The 18,864-nt window shown below is 37.8% G+C and overlaps 1 protein-coding gene across 1 annotated transcript; it reads right to left on the reverse strand.

Moving 5' to 3' along the window:
• Positions 1–3,607: 3,607 nt before the first annotated feature.
• Positions 3,608–6,118, reverse strand: LOC127148294 (uncharacterized). The gene is made up of 4 exons (XM_051081770.1): positions 4,679–6,118; positions 4,519–4,585; positions 4,069–4,219; positions 3,608–3,896 (listed from the first exon to the last, which is right to left on the reverse strand). Exons 1-4 carry the CDS (start codon positions 6,116–6,118, stop codon positions 3,608–3,610), a joined length of 1,947 nt encoding a protein of 648 aa, XP_050937727.1.
• Between the last annotated feature and the right edge of the window lie 12,746 nt (positions 6,119–18,864).

Below are 18,864 nucleotides of genomic sequence, written 5' to 3' on the forward strand. Positions count from 1 at the left end.
AAAGATGTGGGAAAAGTTGTAGGCTAAGATGGATAAACTACTTGAGACCTGATTTGAAGAGAGGAATGTTTTCACAACAAGAAGAGGATTTATTTACTAGATGGATAAACTATAATTATAGGTGAACACAAATGTCTAAATCTGCACGTCAATATGCAAACAGGTGAACACAACAAGTTGTAGGCGTTTCAGCAATAATGTTCTAAATATATTTACTAGAGGGTTTTATTTTATTTATTAAAATAGAGAAGGAATTTCCCATTTAATAAAATAATGTGAAGGAAGACCAAAAATTGATTGGATTTCGTAGTTGAAGAAAGAGAGAAAGAAAGAAACTGGAATTGGAATGTAAAGTTTGTCTTTTTTATTTATTTTCTCTTTCTTCATCCTTTATAGTTGCAAGTCTTCCTCAAATTTCTGTCTAACCTTGCAAATCCCAACTGTCCAACCGCATCTTTAAAAACCAGCTCCGAAATCTCCATTAATATCTCTTCTTTCCTTCATATACCCATTTCAATTCAATTGTTCTTCCTTAAACCTCCATCCCTCTTCCTTTCTTCTTCTTCTTCTTCTTCTTCTTCTTCTGTTTCACCCAACAAAAACTACTTCAATCCTTTTCCATTCAAGGCCATGGTTGTGGCCACCATGCCGTGGCTTTCTAGCTCAATCAAAGGCACAACCAATCAAACCCTTCAATTCTTTTTCCATGATAAATCCACTCCTCCCACTCTCCGTATTCTCTGTTTTGACACTGCTAAAACCATAGCAGCTCTTATTTCTCTCTGTTTTGGAACAAATAGCTTTATAGAATTTTTCTTTTTTCAACAATTCAAGGGTTGCTTAGATCCTTTTCACTTGATTCTTGGAATGTAAGAATTTGAACTTTGTTGTTTATGAGTTTTCTTCTCTTCAGCCAACTTTCTGAGTTAGTCAAATCCATTATTGCTTATTTGATAATCTCTTGGACTGATTTCTCTACTTATTTCATTTTAAAGGTTGTGGTTAACATTGGTGGATTATTTATAATGGAAAATAGTCGTGGGGTTTGAGAGTTATGATTGTTTGTGGAAAATTTGAATAAAGTTTATATGAATACATATGATTTTTGGTTGAATATCAAAAATCATTAGAAAAGCTAAAGATTCCTGCACACAGAAAGACCCAACAACATATATAATTAAGATACCAAAAGATTCAATAACGATAATCAAGTCTAAGAATACAAACAGAAATTGCAAAGAAGACATACAAGTGTGTCAGCAACTTGTGAATTCACCGGTTGTCCATCCTTCCTTTTGTGAGCTTTAGTCCATAATGCAACCCTTGTGACCAAAGATGGATCCGAACTACTTTTTCTCTACAAAATGAGATTTATATAATGAAACCACATATGCGATACGAATGCAAAATTGAAGTATAGTAACAAACTTTACCATCTCTTCGGCCAAGCGAGCATACCCTTTTCTACTACATGTATGTGGGAGTTGTTTTTTCTTCATGGCTTTGTACTTTTCACTTTTCAACTACTCAAATAAAAGACATTCAAACTTCACACAAATTAATAATTCAAATGTAAGTGTATATGTTTTGAAGTAGAGATTTACGTACCTTGAAGGTTGCACTAGTCTTCTCACTCACAAAATCCATCCAATCATCTACAGATTGTAAATTATCAGGCATTAGCTTCAAAATTGCATCCTTTGTTGGGGCATCTCGAATTTGTTTTACTAAACGAGATTTTCCAGCCCTCCATAATCTACCCATCTTTTGGAAGAAAAACTTTTTTTGCCAATCTTCCACATTGTACCTTGACTGAAGTATAAAAGAGTTAGAAATGAAAAATAATGTAACTTAATAAAGTAATGAACTTATTAGAGAAAAATAAAGTAACTTAATACCTTGATAGATTTCCATAACACTACTTTCAATCTTGTTGGTAGTTTTAGCCAATTCTCAAGATTCACTGGTACAACCTCCCTCACTAGTGGTCCAAGAAAAGAAGCCAATCCTACCGATTCATTACCAATGGGTTGTCCATATTCATTGAAAACAATGTCCACTCTTGATTGTTTTTCAACGGCTATTGTCTTCATTTTTGTAGGTCCTCTTGTCTTTTTTCGCAAAGTCATCGTTTCAAATGGAGGTTCTTCATCGACAACATGATCTTCAACTGCCTTCTCATTAGGCAAAGTTGTCGTTTCCAATTGAGGTTCTTCAAATCCATTCACGTTAGAAGTTGTTGCTTGCCTACGAATTGCTAATCTTGTTCGAGCAGCTGGTGAGTCTAATATAGGATTACCTTCAACTATCTTGTCACTAGGCTTCGATGATAAAGTATTGGGGTGGACATCAATGGGAGAACTTTCCATGTTTTCCTCATTTGGAAGAAGCAAACTATCGCCAATAAGCTTCCTTCGTGTAGACCTTTTCTTACCTTTTACTTTTAGAGACATGGTATCTTGAAAGATAAAGAACAAAGAGCCATTGTTAAGCACATTCATTTAAGTGAGATGAGAATACATAAAAAGAAAAACAGAAAGGGAGTACATAAAATATAATACTTGTGTCTGATGATTCACATTTCACAAAAACGAATACTCTAATGCTATAATGAAAGAAGAAAAAAGAAGAGGATATATAGAGAAATGTCTAATTCACAATATCTCTATTGAGATGGGCACACCAAAAAGTTATAAGAACACTTTGGTTCTTCAAAAATCTATTACTTCTCAACCTACTTCTCAAACAACTTCTGAAATGAAAACACCTTCACAATCTTGTCTTGCATAAGTAAGCTCGTCACTTTCATTAACATCTTCAACTGCATTACTTATGTTTTCATTACTAACCAAAGTATCATCATAATTCTCATCGTACATTTCCAAGTCGTGAAACCTTCTTGGTGGTGCTTTTAATACGACATACCAATTTGAAGTGTCATTTTCTCTAGCGTAAAACACTTGTTTGGCTTGTGAGGCTAGTATGAAAGGCTCTCGTACAAACTTGCTTTGACTTTGATGTAAGTTAACAAGAGTGAATCCTTCCTCAACTTTTACTCCATTGCGAACATTTGCCCAATCACATTTGAAGATTGGAAGCTGGTAGACATAATAGTCTAACAAGATGATTTCTTGTAACACTCCGTAATAAGCAACTACATCCATAACTTGAGATTTATCTTTGGCACTAGATCGACATAATGTTGTAGCATCTACAGCAACACCATTGTTTTGAGTTGATTTTTCAACACTCTTTGTGTGAAATCTTTTCCCATTTATGATGTATCCAGTGTAAGACATTGCATTCTTTCGTGGTCCATTCGCAAGCCATTTTAACAACTCAAAGTAACCTTCAACGAATGAATCTAATTCAAGTATCTTACAGTTTCATATATGCAGTGTTTGATAGGATGTTTACAAATTAGTTAGTATCACCTTAGACTTCAACCTCAATAGAAATTGTTCTGTATGAATCTTCCAAAGTAGATTGGAATCTTTTTCTAATCTCTTGTCTAAAACCATGAGTTTATTCATATGCATCCTGTCCAAATAAACGATCATTCATAGACTCAAATTACAGTATTAATAATATTGTTTAGGGTCATATCTCAGTCTATAAATGGTTCCACCTCTGATGTGTTGAATAAGACATATCGATGTGCATTTTCAAGTACATCATCGAATAGTTCAACTGAAGTTCCAGAAGATATAGGACGACCCTCTAAGATGACATCGTTTTGGTATTCTTCATTACGTTGTTGACTATTCACTACCTCAACTGATTGTTTAAAATACTTGTTTGAAAAGTCAACACATTCATCAGCTAAGTAACATGCTGCAATGCACCCTTCTGGTCGTGCTTTGTTTCGTACATAACCTTTCAATACCTTCATGTATCTAAAATAAATGTTATTAATACATGAAAAATCATAATTATGAATGGACCAAAGACATGTACCTTTCAAATGGGTACATCCAACGAAATTGAACAAGTCCACATATGCAGGCTTCGCGACCCAAATGAATTACCAAATGTGTCATTATGTCAAAAAATGACGGAGGAAAGTACCTTTCAAGAAGACATAAAATGTCCACCACTTCTTTTTCAAGATCCAACATAACCTCTCTATCAATTATACGTTGGCAAAGTCTATTAAAATATGAGCATAGCCTGTATATTGCATGTCTTGGACCTTTTGGGAGCAAGCCTCTAAGCACCACTGGTAAAAGTTGTTGCATCAACACATGATAATCATGAGACTTCAACCCCATCACTTTGCATTCATCTAATGATACACACTTTGAAATGTTTGAACTGTATCCGTCAGGCAACTTCAGTTTGTACAACCTTGAACAAAATATTTTTTCTCGGACTTCGACAATGTATGTGGAGCTGGAGGTAGATAAGTTCTTCCTCCACAATCTTAAGGATACAAGTCCGGACGAATTTTCAAAAGTTGTAAGTCTTTTCTTGCATTAACCCCATCTTTTGACTTTCCATTTATATGTAATAATGTACCTATAATACTCTCACATACATTCTTCTCCACGTGCATGACATCCAAGTTGTGTCGTATTGGTAATTCCTAGACAATCAAAGTTTCAAATAGTTTATGACATTTCGAATCATACTAATTTGAAATGTAATAAGATATATCATAAACTTCAAGTTGGTTTACCTTCCAATATGGTAGATCGAAGAAAATCGATCGCTTCTTCCACCTTTGGTTTGACAAATCTTTATGACTTTTGCTCTTTTTCTTTTCACGTTTTCCCCAACAATTATTAAAATTTTGAAGTTGGGCATAAATTGCACTACCTGTAGCTATTTTGGAGGGTAACTCTTCTTCTATTCTACCGTCAAACCATGCTTTTTTTCTTCGATATGGATGAGCCCTTGACAAGAATCGTCTATGACCCATATATGCAAATTTTTTACTATATTTCAACCAATAAGAACGAGTACTATCTCCACATGTTGGGCATGCATATTTATCTTTTGTAGTGCATCCGGCAAGATTTCCATATGCTGGAAAATCACTTATAGTCCACATAAGAATTGATCTCAAATTAAAATGTGTGTTGCCTACAATATCATAAACTTGTATTCCTTTCCATAGTTGTTGTAAATCTTCCACAAGGGGTTGTAGATATACATCAATATCATTTCCGGGTTGTCTGGGACCAGGAATCAACAGTGTCAACATTATGTTTTCTTTTTTCACGCATAACCAAGGAGGAAGATTGTAAGTAACAAGCATGATCGGCCAACAACTATATCGACTACTTAAATTGGAGAAGGGGTTAAACCCGTCTGTAGCAAGGCCCAACCTAAGATTACGTGGATCCATTGAAAACTCAGGCCATTTTTTATCAATTGTTTCCCATGCAACAAAGTCAACGGGATGTCTGATCTTTCCATCAGTACTTTTATGACTCAAATGCCAACGTAAACTTTCACTAACTTCATTTATTTTAAACATCCGTTTAAGTCGTGGAATGATAGGAAAGTATCTCAATACCTTGGCGGGCACACCTTGTTTGATTTGGTTTGTTCGTTCATCAATCTTCCATCTTGAACTCGCACAATGAGGACAACTTTCTAACTTTTCATTCTCATTTCTAAATAGGCAACAGTCTTTAACACATGCATGAATTTTTTGGTAACCTAAATCAAATTCCTTAAATAATTTTCTAACTTCATAAATGGATCTTGAAATAACATTGTCCATTGGGAGCATGTCATGCAAAAGCCCTAAAAGGCTAGTGAAGCTTGTATCTGACCAACCATTAAAAGTTTTCAGTTTGTACAATGCTACAACTGCTGACATCTTTGTATACTTCGTACAACCACCATACAATGGCGTATTTGCCTCTTCCACCTTTTGAGAAAATTTGTTTTCCTTCCTTGATGTAGAATTGTCATGAATGATGTCCTCTTTTCCCATATATGTGCTCTCATAGAAGTTTGTTGCTTCACACATAAAACTATCATCAACTTCATTCTCCATTTCATCTCCTTCACATACTTCCACATGATGGTACCAAAAGTTATATGTAGGGTCCATTCCCTTAATGACCAAGTGCTCATATATGATTTGAAAATCACAATGTGCCATGTTTCTACAATCTTTACATGGACATAAAAATTTGTTGGCATTTGGCTTCCTTTTCTTCACTTCTTGCAGAAAATTCCATGCTCCTTCCATATACTCATTAGTAGCACTATTAAATAAAGTTAATTTAGTTAAATATGCATTAAAGGTTAGCTCAATATTAAAAGTTGGTTAATTTCATACCGATTTAAATGTACCCAATCTTTGTTGAACATTTTTTAGATGTTGGTGCATTTAATTGAATGACCAATTCAATCGTCAATGACTTGGTCAACAAGCACTACTTGAGAAAAGAGAATATGAAAAGAAGTCAAAGAAGAAATGAAAAGGAACATAGATAGTACTCTTATTAATTAATCGTCACAACATAAATACTTTGATTATTTTGAGACAAGGTAATCCCATTTGCATGGGAAGCAAAAGGAAAGGCAAAGTCCTGTTAAGAAACTACTTGACTAGGTTGGGTAATCATGGTTGGTCAGGATATATAGGTAATCCTGTTAAGACAAGGTCCTTTTATAACTTGATCCAACACAAATTTTAACCCAATCAAACTCTAATTTTTGGTCTTTGCTGATGAATAACGAGACTATTTTTTCTTTGTTTTCAAAGAGTTAGCGAAACCACCAAATAAAGCAAATGAACTAGTAAAATAACAATGAGTTAAAGAACAACTTGTTTTATTTGAACCGCACTAATTTGAGTCTGATAATGAGACAATTGAGTCAAAAAATGCAAAACATAAGTCAAGTCAGGTTGCATAAAACAAAAATATTAACATAGAGATGTTGATATTGTTCAACAGCTCCCAACAAAAAATGCAAGTAGCCAATGCTAGGGGATGATTTTGTCCAAATATCTTCCGCGTGAAACAATTATACAAATATTTCTTAAATGAAACAACGATAGAAGAGATATTACCCAAAAAATATCAAAATATACTAGAAAATTAAGCTAAATATGTCTCTAATCCAGATAATTTTGATTACATCCAGATTTCTTCTAAGAACAACCAACTTAGGAAATCATAACATTTCAAAATTCAAAGAACAACCAACTTAGAAATGATTTGATATTATAACAAAAAGGAGAAATAAACTCCATGCTTTTTTCCCCTTTTCTTGAGAAAACTGAAGGCAGCATTCATCAAGAAACTCCCACCTCGGCTCATTTAGCACACCTTTTTGATCTTATAACATATTGAGCACAACGGTCTGACTATAACTGTATGTATAAATGATATACCAGAGCTAACAAAGGTGACTCGAGAAAAGTTACATTCTCGTTTACTGTCATATCTTAAAGTTTCCTTAAGCATAAGAAAACGGAGGGAACAACAAGCAAACATACATAGGAGAGGAACAGCGGAAATAAATGGCGAATGAATGAGTTCGACTTTCAGAAGCAGCCAGCTAAGAAAGTCGTAAAAGTGTACATTATCTATGTAAAGCTCATAAAAACATGCATATGAGAAAATAGAGATATCTTCAAAGGTTCTTGTTCTTCTCAGCATTGATTTCAAATGCAAGCTGCAAACGGATGCTTGTAAAATGTAAACAATTGCCAAAGAACTCAAATGCCACAAAGGGAGAACTCAGGAGCTGTACTATAACCAAATAATATATCACACAGCAGAACTTGATTCGTCTATGACCTCAAGCAAGTATACAAGCTCACAAAACAAGCACATTCTATAGTAGATATCAGAAAAGGCGTGAAATAAAGTAGCAGAAAAAGATGCTAAAATGACAATTGTGCAGATAGATATCAAATGCTTCAATCAGACATGAGAATTCTGTATCAACGTATAATGCAAAACCGAAAGCTACAAAGTGTTAAAATTGCCTTTCAAGTTGATAACACTGGGTTTTTAGGCGTACTGATGCAATGACCGTTAATATATAGCATAAATACACTTTCGGTTAACTGTTTGAATTAAAAGATCAACGAGTGAATTAGATGCTTACCTAGCCCGATAACCCCAGTTACCAAACATCCTAAATTGTTCCTCGGACATTAAATGCACTCGGCTAGGAATGGCAAAATTTCAAAGATTGTAAACCAGAATAAGCAGTTTAAGATTCAGAACTCAATATTGTTCATAAGAGGTGAAATACAAAGAATAAACTAATAACTCCTTTGATTATGCAGAAGACTGAAAGCTTAGGAACTGACTTGAAAATCTGATTAAATGAGTTGTAAAGTAAGAGATAAGGATATAAGAGATAGACAGCAACACCACCGTTTACTTGGTCAGTCTTCCTTCCATTTCTCTTTTTTCTTCTAAACTAATTTAATTTAATTCTATTCAATTTTTTACTAATATATTTCAAATAGAGTTTTCTTTGCTTTTTTTTTCTTTTGGCATCCTTCGTTAATCACAAATCTTTGGTCCCTCACATTTTAGTATGTCAATTGGATTACTTCATATTCTCATATTTATGAAAACCATTTAACAATATGAACAATGACATGTTACCCAAGAAAAGTTACCTATGTATCTTCCAATTGAAAAGAATAATAAGTAAAAACAATAATTTCTTCTAACACATTTCATGTCAAACTGTTCTCATTAAGGCAATGATATATATACCTTTTCAGCAGCAGTTCATTGCAAAGCTAATGACGACGGGTAGAGACAATGACGATAATCGACAATAGAGAGACGACGAGCACAGACGATAATCGACAATAGAGAGACGACGGGCAGAGACAATGACGACGAACAGAGAGACGATAGACACAGATGAAAGTGACATTGTCGTCGGTTGAAATCGATTGAAGACACAGATGAAAGCATCGTCGTCGTCGAGAGGGCAGCAAAAGAGATGAGAAATCGATTGAAACGAAAACCCTATCGCGCGCAGAGCAAAAGAGATTTGGGCGTGAAATTTCAATTTGGGCGTGCAAAGCAAAATATAATTTTTCTTTTTCTTTTTCATTTTTTCTTTTCAATAGCCCAATTTAAATTGGGCTATCTTCAAGGGCTATTAAAAGCCCAGTTTGTTGTAGTGATAAGCTTTAGAATTTTCACTCTAACTTACCATAATACATTTTTCAGATTTATCATCAAGCTTGCCTCTTAGCTGAATTGGTATATGAAATAAGCTATACTCCCAAACACTCTCAAATGACTAACAAATGGTTTCTCACCACACCATGCTTCATAAGGAGTCATACCTGAAACACTCTTTTAGGAGCTCGATTCAAAAATTAAACAGTACATGCAACAGCATCTCCCTAAAACTCGTTTGGCAGATTTTTTTGCTTTTAGCATACTTCTCGCCATTTCCATGATTGTTCTATTCTTTCTTTCTGCAACACCATCTTGTTGTGGAGTCATTCGAGCCGTCATTTGATGATGAATTCCTTACTCCTTGAAAAACTTACCAAAAGCTATATATTCTCCACCATGTTCAGATCTCAAAGTTTTTATCTTGTGACCACTTTGATTTTTAGCAAAAGTTTTAAAGGATTTAAAACATACAAATGCTTTACTCGTTTCTTTTAAAAAATAAATCCACAATTTTTTATTGAATTCATCGATAAAGATTATGAAATATCGATTACCTCCATTTGTTGTTGTTTGCATAGAACCACACAAATCTGTATGAATCAACTCGAGAGGTTTACAGGCTTTCCAAGTTTTTTCAGTTGGAAATGAATCTCAATGATGTTTTGCAAGAATACAGGAATATCTCTCTCATGGTTGATATTTTGTATGCCTCTCACCATATGGTTATTGCACAAATAAGATAGTGATTTGAAGTTTAAGTAATCATATCAAAAATGCCAAAGCTAGGATGGATCCTTCAATATGCTGTATTTAAAGTTAAAAGGAAACATCTTATTAGCAGTCATTTTTACCTTGGTAATAAGAACATCGGTCTGATATTTGATTGCACATATATCACCTTTAATGGAAAAAAAAAAACATTAGAGAAACAAGCAGCAGAAGACTAGGATCATGATTTACTCTATATGCATCTAAACGATTTAGAAATTAACATGCTGTAACTAAACGACAGATGTAAACGAAGAATATAGAAGGTAAACAATGAGCTTACCTTTGTAGTTCTTAACTTCTTCTTCGTTCCAAAACTTCTTCTCAGCCTGAAGATCACGAGCAACGGACAACCACTATGTTGACCTACTAATCTCAGGACTAAGAATCGAGTTTGTGGGACTTGTTTTTATGAATGATATCTTAGAGAGATGGAATGAGGAAGGTGTATCGTTTAAAGGTTTTTCATGAGATTTTTTTCATCATCTTCTCATTCTGTAAATGAAAGTTTATATAGAAAATTACATGCAAAATACATGTAATTTTCTTTTATGTAATCTCAATACCTAATTAATTCATTAACCATTAATGGAATTAGTGGCCTATAAGTTCATTACAAGCTGCCACATTTCCTACTAATATTTAGTAATAAATATATTAGTCAAAGGACAATTTGGTCATTTGTCTAATTAAGTCAAAGTCAAACTTTGACTTTTCTTAGTCAAAAGTCAACTTTTTGACTTTTTGCTATTTTATCCGTCTTGACTAATTCCAACCTCCCGAGTATGAATCCACATTCATTTTTCTAAAATTCAAATCATATTTGAATATAAATCCGGTAAAAATTTTGTTTTTTAAAGTATAAAAACAACATGTTGACTTTTACAACTATGACCATTTCAAAACTTTCATGCTTCTAAATATGAATCCATATTCATTACTTAAATCATATTTAAACATAAAGCTTAAAGTTTATATTTATCGACTTATATCATATACACTTGTCGATCTCTCTCTCTCTCTCTTTACCTAATTCGAACAATTCAAGTTATTCCAACATATTGTTCTTAGTTGAATCCATATAAGCTAGTAAGAGAACCTAATGGACTTATAGATCATGGGCTCCAACGATTCAAGATTAACTGGCTAAACTCTTTTAGACCAAGCTTAATCAACATTCCTTAACTAATGAGTCATTCCACTAAAGACCCTTAGTTGCACTTCCCTCACTATAGATATATTTATGTCCACCTGATATAATCATGATGAGTAAGTTGATCCTTCGCAGGTTGTTCGTAATCTTAGCTGTGTCAAAATACCGATTTATGTCCTTAAGACTTATTGACCGACTATTGAACAATTGGTTTAAGGTCCAACCTAGAAACCTGAATCCTTCTCGGGCCAATGAGAAGGTAGGGCCCTTTGTTCAAGACTTGGATTCAGTCCTTAAGGGAACAACTTATCTATCATCTCAGAAGTGGGTAGGAGTGAATTTTGTCTTGCACCCTATGTCACTAGCTATCCACTCGGTCTTTCTCTAAAATGGGAGGCTTATTGGGCCAACGATGATGAGCTGTCCTCACCTATGCAGATCTAAGGATAGTTCCGAAAGAATAGAAGTTCATAGTTTGCTCAGGATTAAGATCAAGTTACCTAGGTCATTATAATTAAAATAGTAAGTTTATAGTTTACGGCGTTATAACTAAAAGTGACTATTTCTTGGTTCCAGTCTTATGCAAACCATTTACATAGGACGCCCCCACTCCCATGTCTCTACATGAACGATTCAGGATTACATTGTTTGTACTAATTACGGAGCGGGCCGCATCCATAGTGTTTTTCCAAAATAAGGCGCCCAACCTTATTCATACACTATACGCTATTTGGGTCATTAACTCGAACTTAATCCATGTTTATGTCTGTACATAAAGTTCAAGTGTATTGACAAACTTAGTAAAATAGCCTCGGGACCTTAATTTATTGGTTTTAAGATTATAGCATTCAATAATAAACTTTATTGAATCAAATAACAAAGTACGAGTTTTAGGACATAAATTCCAACAAACTCCCACTTGGACTAAAACTCCCAGTAGGATATACAAAGTTAGAATTTTAACGATGAGAGAAGAATATATATGAGTACAATAAACATATATATATATATATATATATATATATATATATTAAACTAGGGCATATTCCTAACAAGTCTCCCACTTTTCCTTGTTTACATACAACATAGACCTAAACCATGTAGGTAAACACTTTAGCTGTGAGAGCTTTTGTAAACGGATCAGCTAAATTTTGCTTGGAGGAGATTTTTGTTACTGTAACATCTCCTCGATGTACGATTTCTCGGATAAGATGGTACTTTTGTTCAATGTGCTTTCCTCATTTATGATTTCTAATTCTCGTGAATTTGCAACTGCACCACTGTTGTCACAGTATAAGGTGATTGGCAGATGCATATTTTGAATAATTTCCAAATCTATTAAGAACTTTTTAAGCCATACTGTTTCCTTTGCTGCTTCACAGGCTGCTACATATTCAACTTCCATAATGGAGTCAGCAATACAGGATTGTTTTATACTTCTCCATACTACTGCTCCTCCATTCAGAGTGAAAACTGATCCCGACGTAGACTTTCTAGCATTTTTATTAGATTGAAAATCAGAGTCAGTGTTTCTAGTAAGGATCAGATCCTTAGAACCATACACAAATATGTAGTCTTTTGTCCTTCTAAGATATTTTAGAATGTTCTTAACGGCTGTCCAATGATCACGTCCCGGATTGGACTGATATTTACTAACTATCCCTACTGAATAGCAAATGTCAGGCCTAGTACATAACATTGCATACATTAGGCTCCCAATAGCAGAAGCATAGGGAATGTTACTCATGTCCTCAGCTTTATGAGGTGTTTTTGGACATTTTTCTTTTGATAAATGAATTCCATATTTGTACCGCAACAAACTTTTTTGGAATTCTGCATCTTATATCTTGACAACATTTTGTCTATATAAGATGTTTGAGACATGGCTAGTGTTTTGTTCTTTCAGTTCCAAACTATTTGGATACCAAGAACGTATTGAGCATTTCTCAAATCTTTCATTTGGAATTGCGTAGCTAGCCATTTCTTAATATCAGTTAGATGACCTATATCATTCCTAATGAGTAGAATGTCATCTACATACAGAACTGAGAATGCTACAGTGGATTTGATAATCCTTTTGTAAACACAAGGTTCATCAACATTTTGTTCAAAACCATAAGATTTGATTAGAGTATCAAACCTTATATTCCAGGATCTAGATGCTTGTTTTAATCCATATATGGATTTTTGAAGCTTACAAATCTTTTGTTCTTGACCCTTTTGTATAAACCCCTCTGGTTGAACCATATAGATACTCTGTAACGACCCAACTTTTCCGGACTAAGCTGAGGTCACTACCAAATACCAAAACTCGACCATTCAACATAAAATTTTAAAACGGACCAGATACGATTCATTAAAACAGTATAAACCTTACAAAAGACAGTTTCGGGCCCTATTTTAAATAATTCAAGAAAAACCACAAAATAAAATGTCAAGTCACCAGTCCAAAATCACAGTCAAATTATTCTGACAAAATACATAGCGGAAGAGAAAAGAAAACCGGACGCGTCCATATGGCCTTCACGCATCCTTCCTGCCTCTCGTCGGTCTGCCCCTTGCTGTACCCCTACCTGAAAAGTTAAAGAAGAGAAAGGGTGAGTATAAACATACCCAGTAAGGGACCCACTACTGGGCCCGTTAGGGGACAACAGTTAACTTCCTATTCGGGGGTACCCTACATATCAGTCTAGTGCTCCCGAAGGACGCACATATCAGTCTAGTGCTCCCGAAGGACGCACATATCAGTCTAGTGCTCCCGAAGGACGCACATATCAGTCTAGTGCTCCCGAAGGACGCACATATCAGTCTAGTGCTCCCGAAGGATGCACATATCAGTCTAGTGCCCCCGAAGGATGCACATATCAGTCTAGTGCTCCCGAAGGATGCACATATCCGTAAGGCACACTACCCCATAGATGAAGCTAACCGTTACCCCTCAGTCCGAACTAAACTGTCTACATCAATCACATCCCGACGGCATTCATATCACAGTCCCGCCATAGGCTTTATCGGTCAGATAGTATAAGTTTAAACATCTACACCCTCAGTTGTTATATGCATTTCCGATTCACACACCAATAGGGAAGACCCTAGGTCCAATCGACTAACCAACCAAAACCGGACTCACGGTCCATCCCCGTCCAAATTCCATGAACCATATCCAGACCGGTGTTTACTACATACTGAACCATAACTTCAAGGTCCATCAACATAAAATCTCAATCCACAATTATCAGTCACAGTATATTCACATCAGACAGCATATAATATCAGTATTTAACAGCCAACACGCATACAGTTATTCAGTACAGTCACTAACGTGTAATTCCCTGTGAATTACTACGTTTTCAGCCTGGACTCGGGGTCCAGTAGTAGGAAAACCCTTACCTGAAACTCGGTTATGCTCCTCGATCGAAATCCACGCTCGACAGATCTACCCAAGGAAAGGAAGCTATCTCCAATCAGGTCTGCCGCGGAACCCGAGAACTTAAGCGTCAACTCTGTACTACCTTCAAGGGAGAAAAGTAGGGCCACATCTTAATCCAACATTCAAACTCGAATCGGACGAGGTAACTTTAGGGAATTCATCAAAACAACCCTTACCGAAGACTCACCGTGAACCGAAGTGGAGGAAGGAAGGCTTAGGTGGCTCGGCTCACTCGGCTCAGCTCGGCTCGGCTCGGCTCGGCTCGGCTCGTCTCGGCTCGGCTCGGCTCGGCTCGGCTCGGCTCGGCTCGGCTCGGCTTGGTTCGGCTCGCGGCTCGGCTCACTCGGCTCGCGGCTCGGCTTGGTTTGGCTGGCGGCTCGGCTTACTCGGCTCACGGCTCGGCTTGGTTCGGCTCGCGGCTCGGCTCACTCGGCTCGCGGCTCGGCTTGGTTCGGCTGGCGGCTCGGCTCACTCGGCTCGCGGCTCGGCTTGGTTCGGCTCGCGGCTCGGCTCGCGGCTCGGCTCACTCGGCTCGCGGCTCGGCTTGGTTCGGCTCGCGGCTCGGCTCGCGGCTCGGTTCGCGGCTCGCTCGGCTTAGGGCTCGGCTCGGACAAGGATGGCGGCTCGGGTACGGCTCGGACTGGAAACGGGTTCGGGTCGGGTCAGCTTGGAACCGGGTCGGGTTGGACGAAAACGGCAGCCACGGTTTTATTTCTCTCTTCCGGCGACGGCGGCGTTCCCCTCCGTGCTCTGTCGGCGTCGGAACACGAAATGATGAAGGGGAGGGTGCCGGCGGTGGTAGAAACGAATAGAGAGAGATGGAGAAGCGTCGGCTGCCGGCGGTTGGAGGCGAAACGGAATGGATGGAAGCTGCGGCGGGCGAACGTCGGTTGTCGTCGGTGAGGGGCTGTAAGGAAGAAGAAGGAGAGGAGAAGGAGAGATGGGCGATGGTGGCGGAGAGACGAAGGAGAAGAGAATGAGGGAAAGAGATAGCCGTCGGAGATGGAGAAGGAAAACGCGGGCGGCGCGCGGCGTGAGGAAGGAGGAGACGGGAGAGGAGAAGAAATTTCGGGGGGGGGGCGGTAGCGGCGCGAGATTTAGGGTTTGGGGGTTTTTTTTTTTTTTTTAAGTTTATTATATATATATATATATAATTCTTAATTATTTTATAATATTAATAATATAAATTATATAATAATATATATATTAAATATAAATAATAATAATAATAAAGTAATAATAATAATATATTAATAATATTAACATTAAATAAATAACAATTTATTATAATTCTATAATATAAATTAATAATAATAATTATAATAATATTTCTATATATATTTTTAGAAATAATAATATTTCTATAATATTAATTAATAATAATAATTATAATATTAATATTATAACAAATAAAATACATTTTAATAATAATAATATAATTAATATTATATTATTATTATATCAACTTGCACTTTACGTAAAACGAGGAAAATTTTACCTTAAATTTTTCGGAGCGTTACATTCTTCCCTCCTTGGGGAACTTTCGTCCTCGAAAGTTTATTTCTCGAACAGTTCGGGATAACGGGATCTCATGTCGTCTTCACGCTCCCATGTAGCCTCTTCTACCCGGTGATTCCGCCATAAGACTTTAACTAGGGGAATTTGTCTATTTCTCAACGTCTTCACCTCTCTAGCGAGCACCTCAACAGGTTGTTCAACATAGCTCAAATTTTCATCAATCTCTAGTGGCTCGTAATCCACTACGTGGGATGGATCTGGCACGTACTTCCTCAACATAGAAACGTGAAACACATCGTGGACTGTCGAGAGTGATGAAGGTAACGCCAAGCGATAAGCTACAGGGCCAATCCGCTCCAGAATCTCAAACGGCCCAACAAAACGGGGACTCAACTTTCCCCTCTTTTCAAAACGCACGACACCTCTCATAGGTGCTACCTTTAAGAACACCTTATCCCCTATCTTAAACTCAAGGTCCTTCCGCCTCACATCTGCATAACTCTTCTGCCTACTCTGAGCGGTATGCATGCGTGATCTAATCTTCTGTATCGCTTCGTTAGTAGACTGAACTAACTCAGGACCCATCAACCTCTGCTCACCTACCTCATCCCAGCAAACCGGGGATCTACAACATTTGCCGTACAGGGCCTCAAACGGTGCCATGCCAATAGTAGCCTGATAGCTGTTATTATAAGCAAATTCCATCAAATGTAAGTGGGAGTCCCAGCTACCTGGAAATTCCAATGCACACGCTCGCAACATATCCTCTAAAACCTGGTTCAGACGCTCAGTCTGACCGTCAGTCTGTGGATGGAAAGCCGTACTAAAGTCCAATCTCGTGCCCATAGCAGTCTGCAAACCCTTCCAAAATTTGGAAGTGAAACGGGCATCTCTGTCAGAAACAATCGACACTGGCACTCCGTGCAATCTCACTATCTCAGACATGTACAACTGTGCCCACTTACTAGCAGTATAGGTGGATTTACCTGGAACAAAGTGCGCTGATTTAGTAAGTCTGTCCACCACAACCCAGATCACTGTAAATCCCCTCAGAGTTCTCGGTAGCCCTGTAATGAAATCCATGGACACGTTTTCCCACTTCCATTCCGGTATGCTCAAGGGTTGTAATAAACCCGCTGGTTTCTGCCTTGGTGCCTTAACCTGCTGACACACCAAGCATTTACTGACAAATTCTGCTACTTCCCTCTTCATGTTACGCCACCAATAAACCCGCTTTAGGTCCTGATACATCTTCGTACTACCTGGGTGCATAGAAAATGGGGAACTGTGAGCCTCAGCTAATAATTCTGTCTTAACCGCACTATCTGACGGGACACAGAGGCGCCTCTCAAACAACAGTCCACCATCAGAGGATAACGAGAACTCAGCCGTTTGCCCTGCCTCTGCTAGGCCACGTTTCTCAACCAGATAAGGATCGTTACTTTGAGCATCAACGATCTTCTGCCTCAAAGTCGGCTGTACCGTCAACTGGGCTAACTGCATAGTAACTGCACCCACTGACACTGCAATCTCAGCCCGCTCAAGATCCCGATGCAATGGGGCCTGTCGGGTAATAAGTGCTGCCGAATGTGATACCTTTCTACTAAGAGCATCAGCTACCACATTCGCCTTGCCTGGATGATACAGTATCTCACAATCGTAATCCTTCACTAACTCAAGCCATCTCCGCTGTCTCATATTCAATTCTTTCTGAGTAAAGAAGTACTTCAGGCTCTTATGATCTGTGAATATCTGTATCTTTTCACCGTACAAATAATGCCTCCATATTTTCAAAGCAAAAACCACTGCTGCCAACTCTAGATCATGTGTAGGGTAGTTCTGCTCATGACTCTTCAACTGACGAGACGCATAAGCGACCACCTTACCCTGCTGCATCAAAACACAACCCAGACCCTTCTTGGAAGCATCACTATAAATCACGAAACTGCCAGAACCATCAGGTACCGTAAGAACCGGCGCGGTAACTAGCTTCTGTTTAAGGGTCTGGAAACTGTCCTCACATGCCTTGCTCCAAACAAAAGGAGCTCCCTTTCTGGTCAACTGAGTAAGAGGAGTAGCTATACGGGAAAAGTTCTCCACAAACCGTCGATAATAGCCTGCTAAACCCAGAAAGCTACGAACCTCACTGACTGTGGAAGGTCGGGTCCAACCGGTGACTGCCTCTATCTTAGCTGGATCCACAGAGACTCCATCCTTAGAAACCACGTGGCCCAGAAAGGACACCTGCTTCAGCCAAAACTCGCATTTCGAGAACTTTGCATACAACTTATTATCCCGAAGTGTTTGCAAAACCATACGTAAATGCTCCTCATGTTCGGCCTCCGTCTTGGAGTATATCAAAATATCGTCGATAAACACGATCACAAAAGTATCTAGGAACTCCCTAAACACTCTGTTCATCAAGTCCATAAACACTGCCGGAGCATTCGTCAAACCAAAAGACATCACAATAAACTCGTAGTGTCCATATCTGGAACGAAATGCTGTCTTCGGTACATCCTCATCCTTAATTCTCAGCTGATGGTATCCCGACCGAAGATCAATCTTAGAGAACACTGTGGCTCCCTGTAACTGGTCAAATAGATCGTCAATCCTGGGCAAGGGATATCTGTTCTTTACGGTTACCTTATTCAACTCCCTATAGTCAATGCATAGACGCATCGATCCATCTTTCTTCTTAACAAATAAAACTGGCGCACCCCAAGGTGACACGCTCGGTCGAATGAATCCCTTATCAAGCAATTCCTGTAACTGTACCTTCAGTTCTTTCAATTCTGCGGGGGCCATTCTGTAAGGGGCTCTGGATATAGGAACCGTGCCCGGCTCCAACTCTATGGCAAACT

This window comes from Cucumis melo, chromosome 2, assembly GCF_025177605.1.
Source record: "Cucumis melo cultivar AY chromosome 2, USDA_Cmelo_AY_1.0, whole genome shotgun sequence".
Lineage (NCBI taxonomy): Eukaryota > Viridiplantae > Streptophyta > Magnoliopsida > Cucurbitales > Cucurbitaceae > Cucumis > Cucumis melo.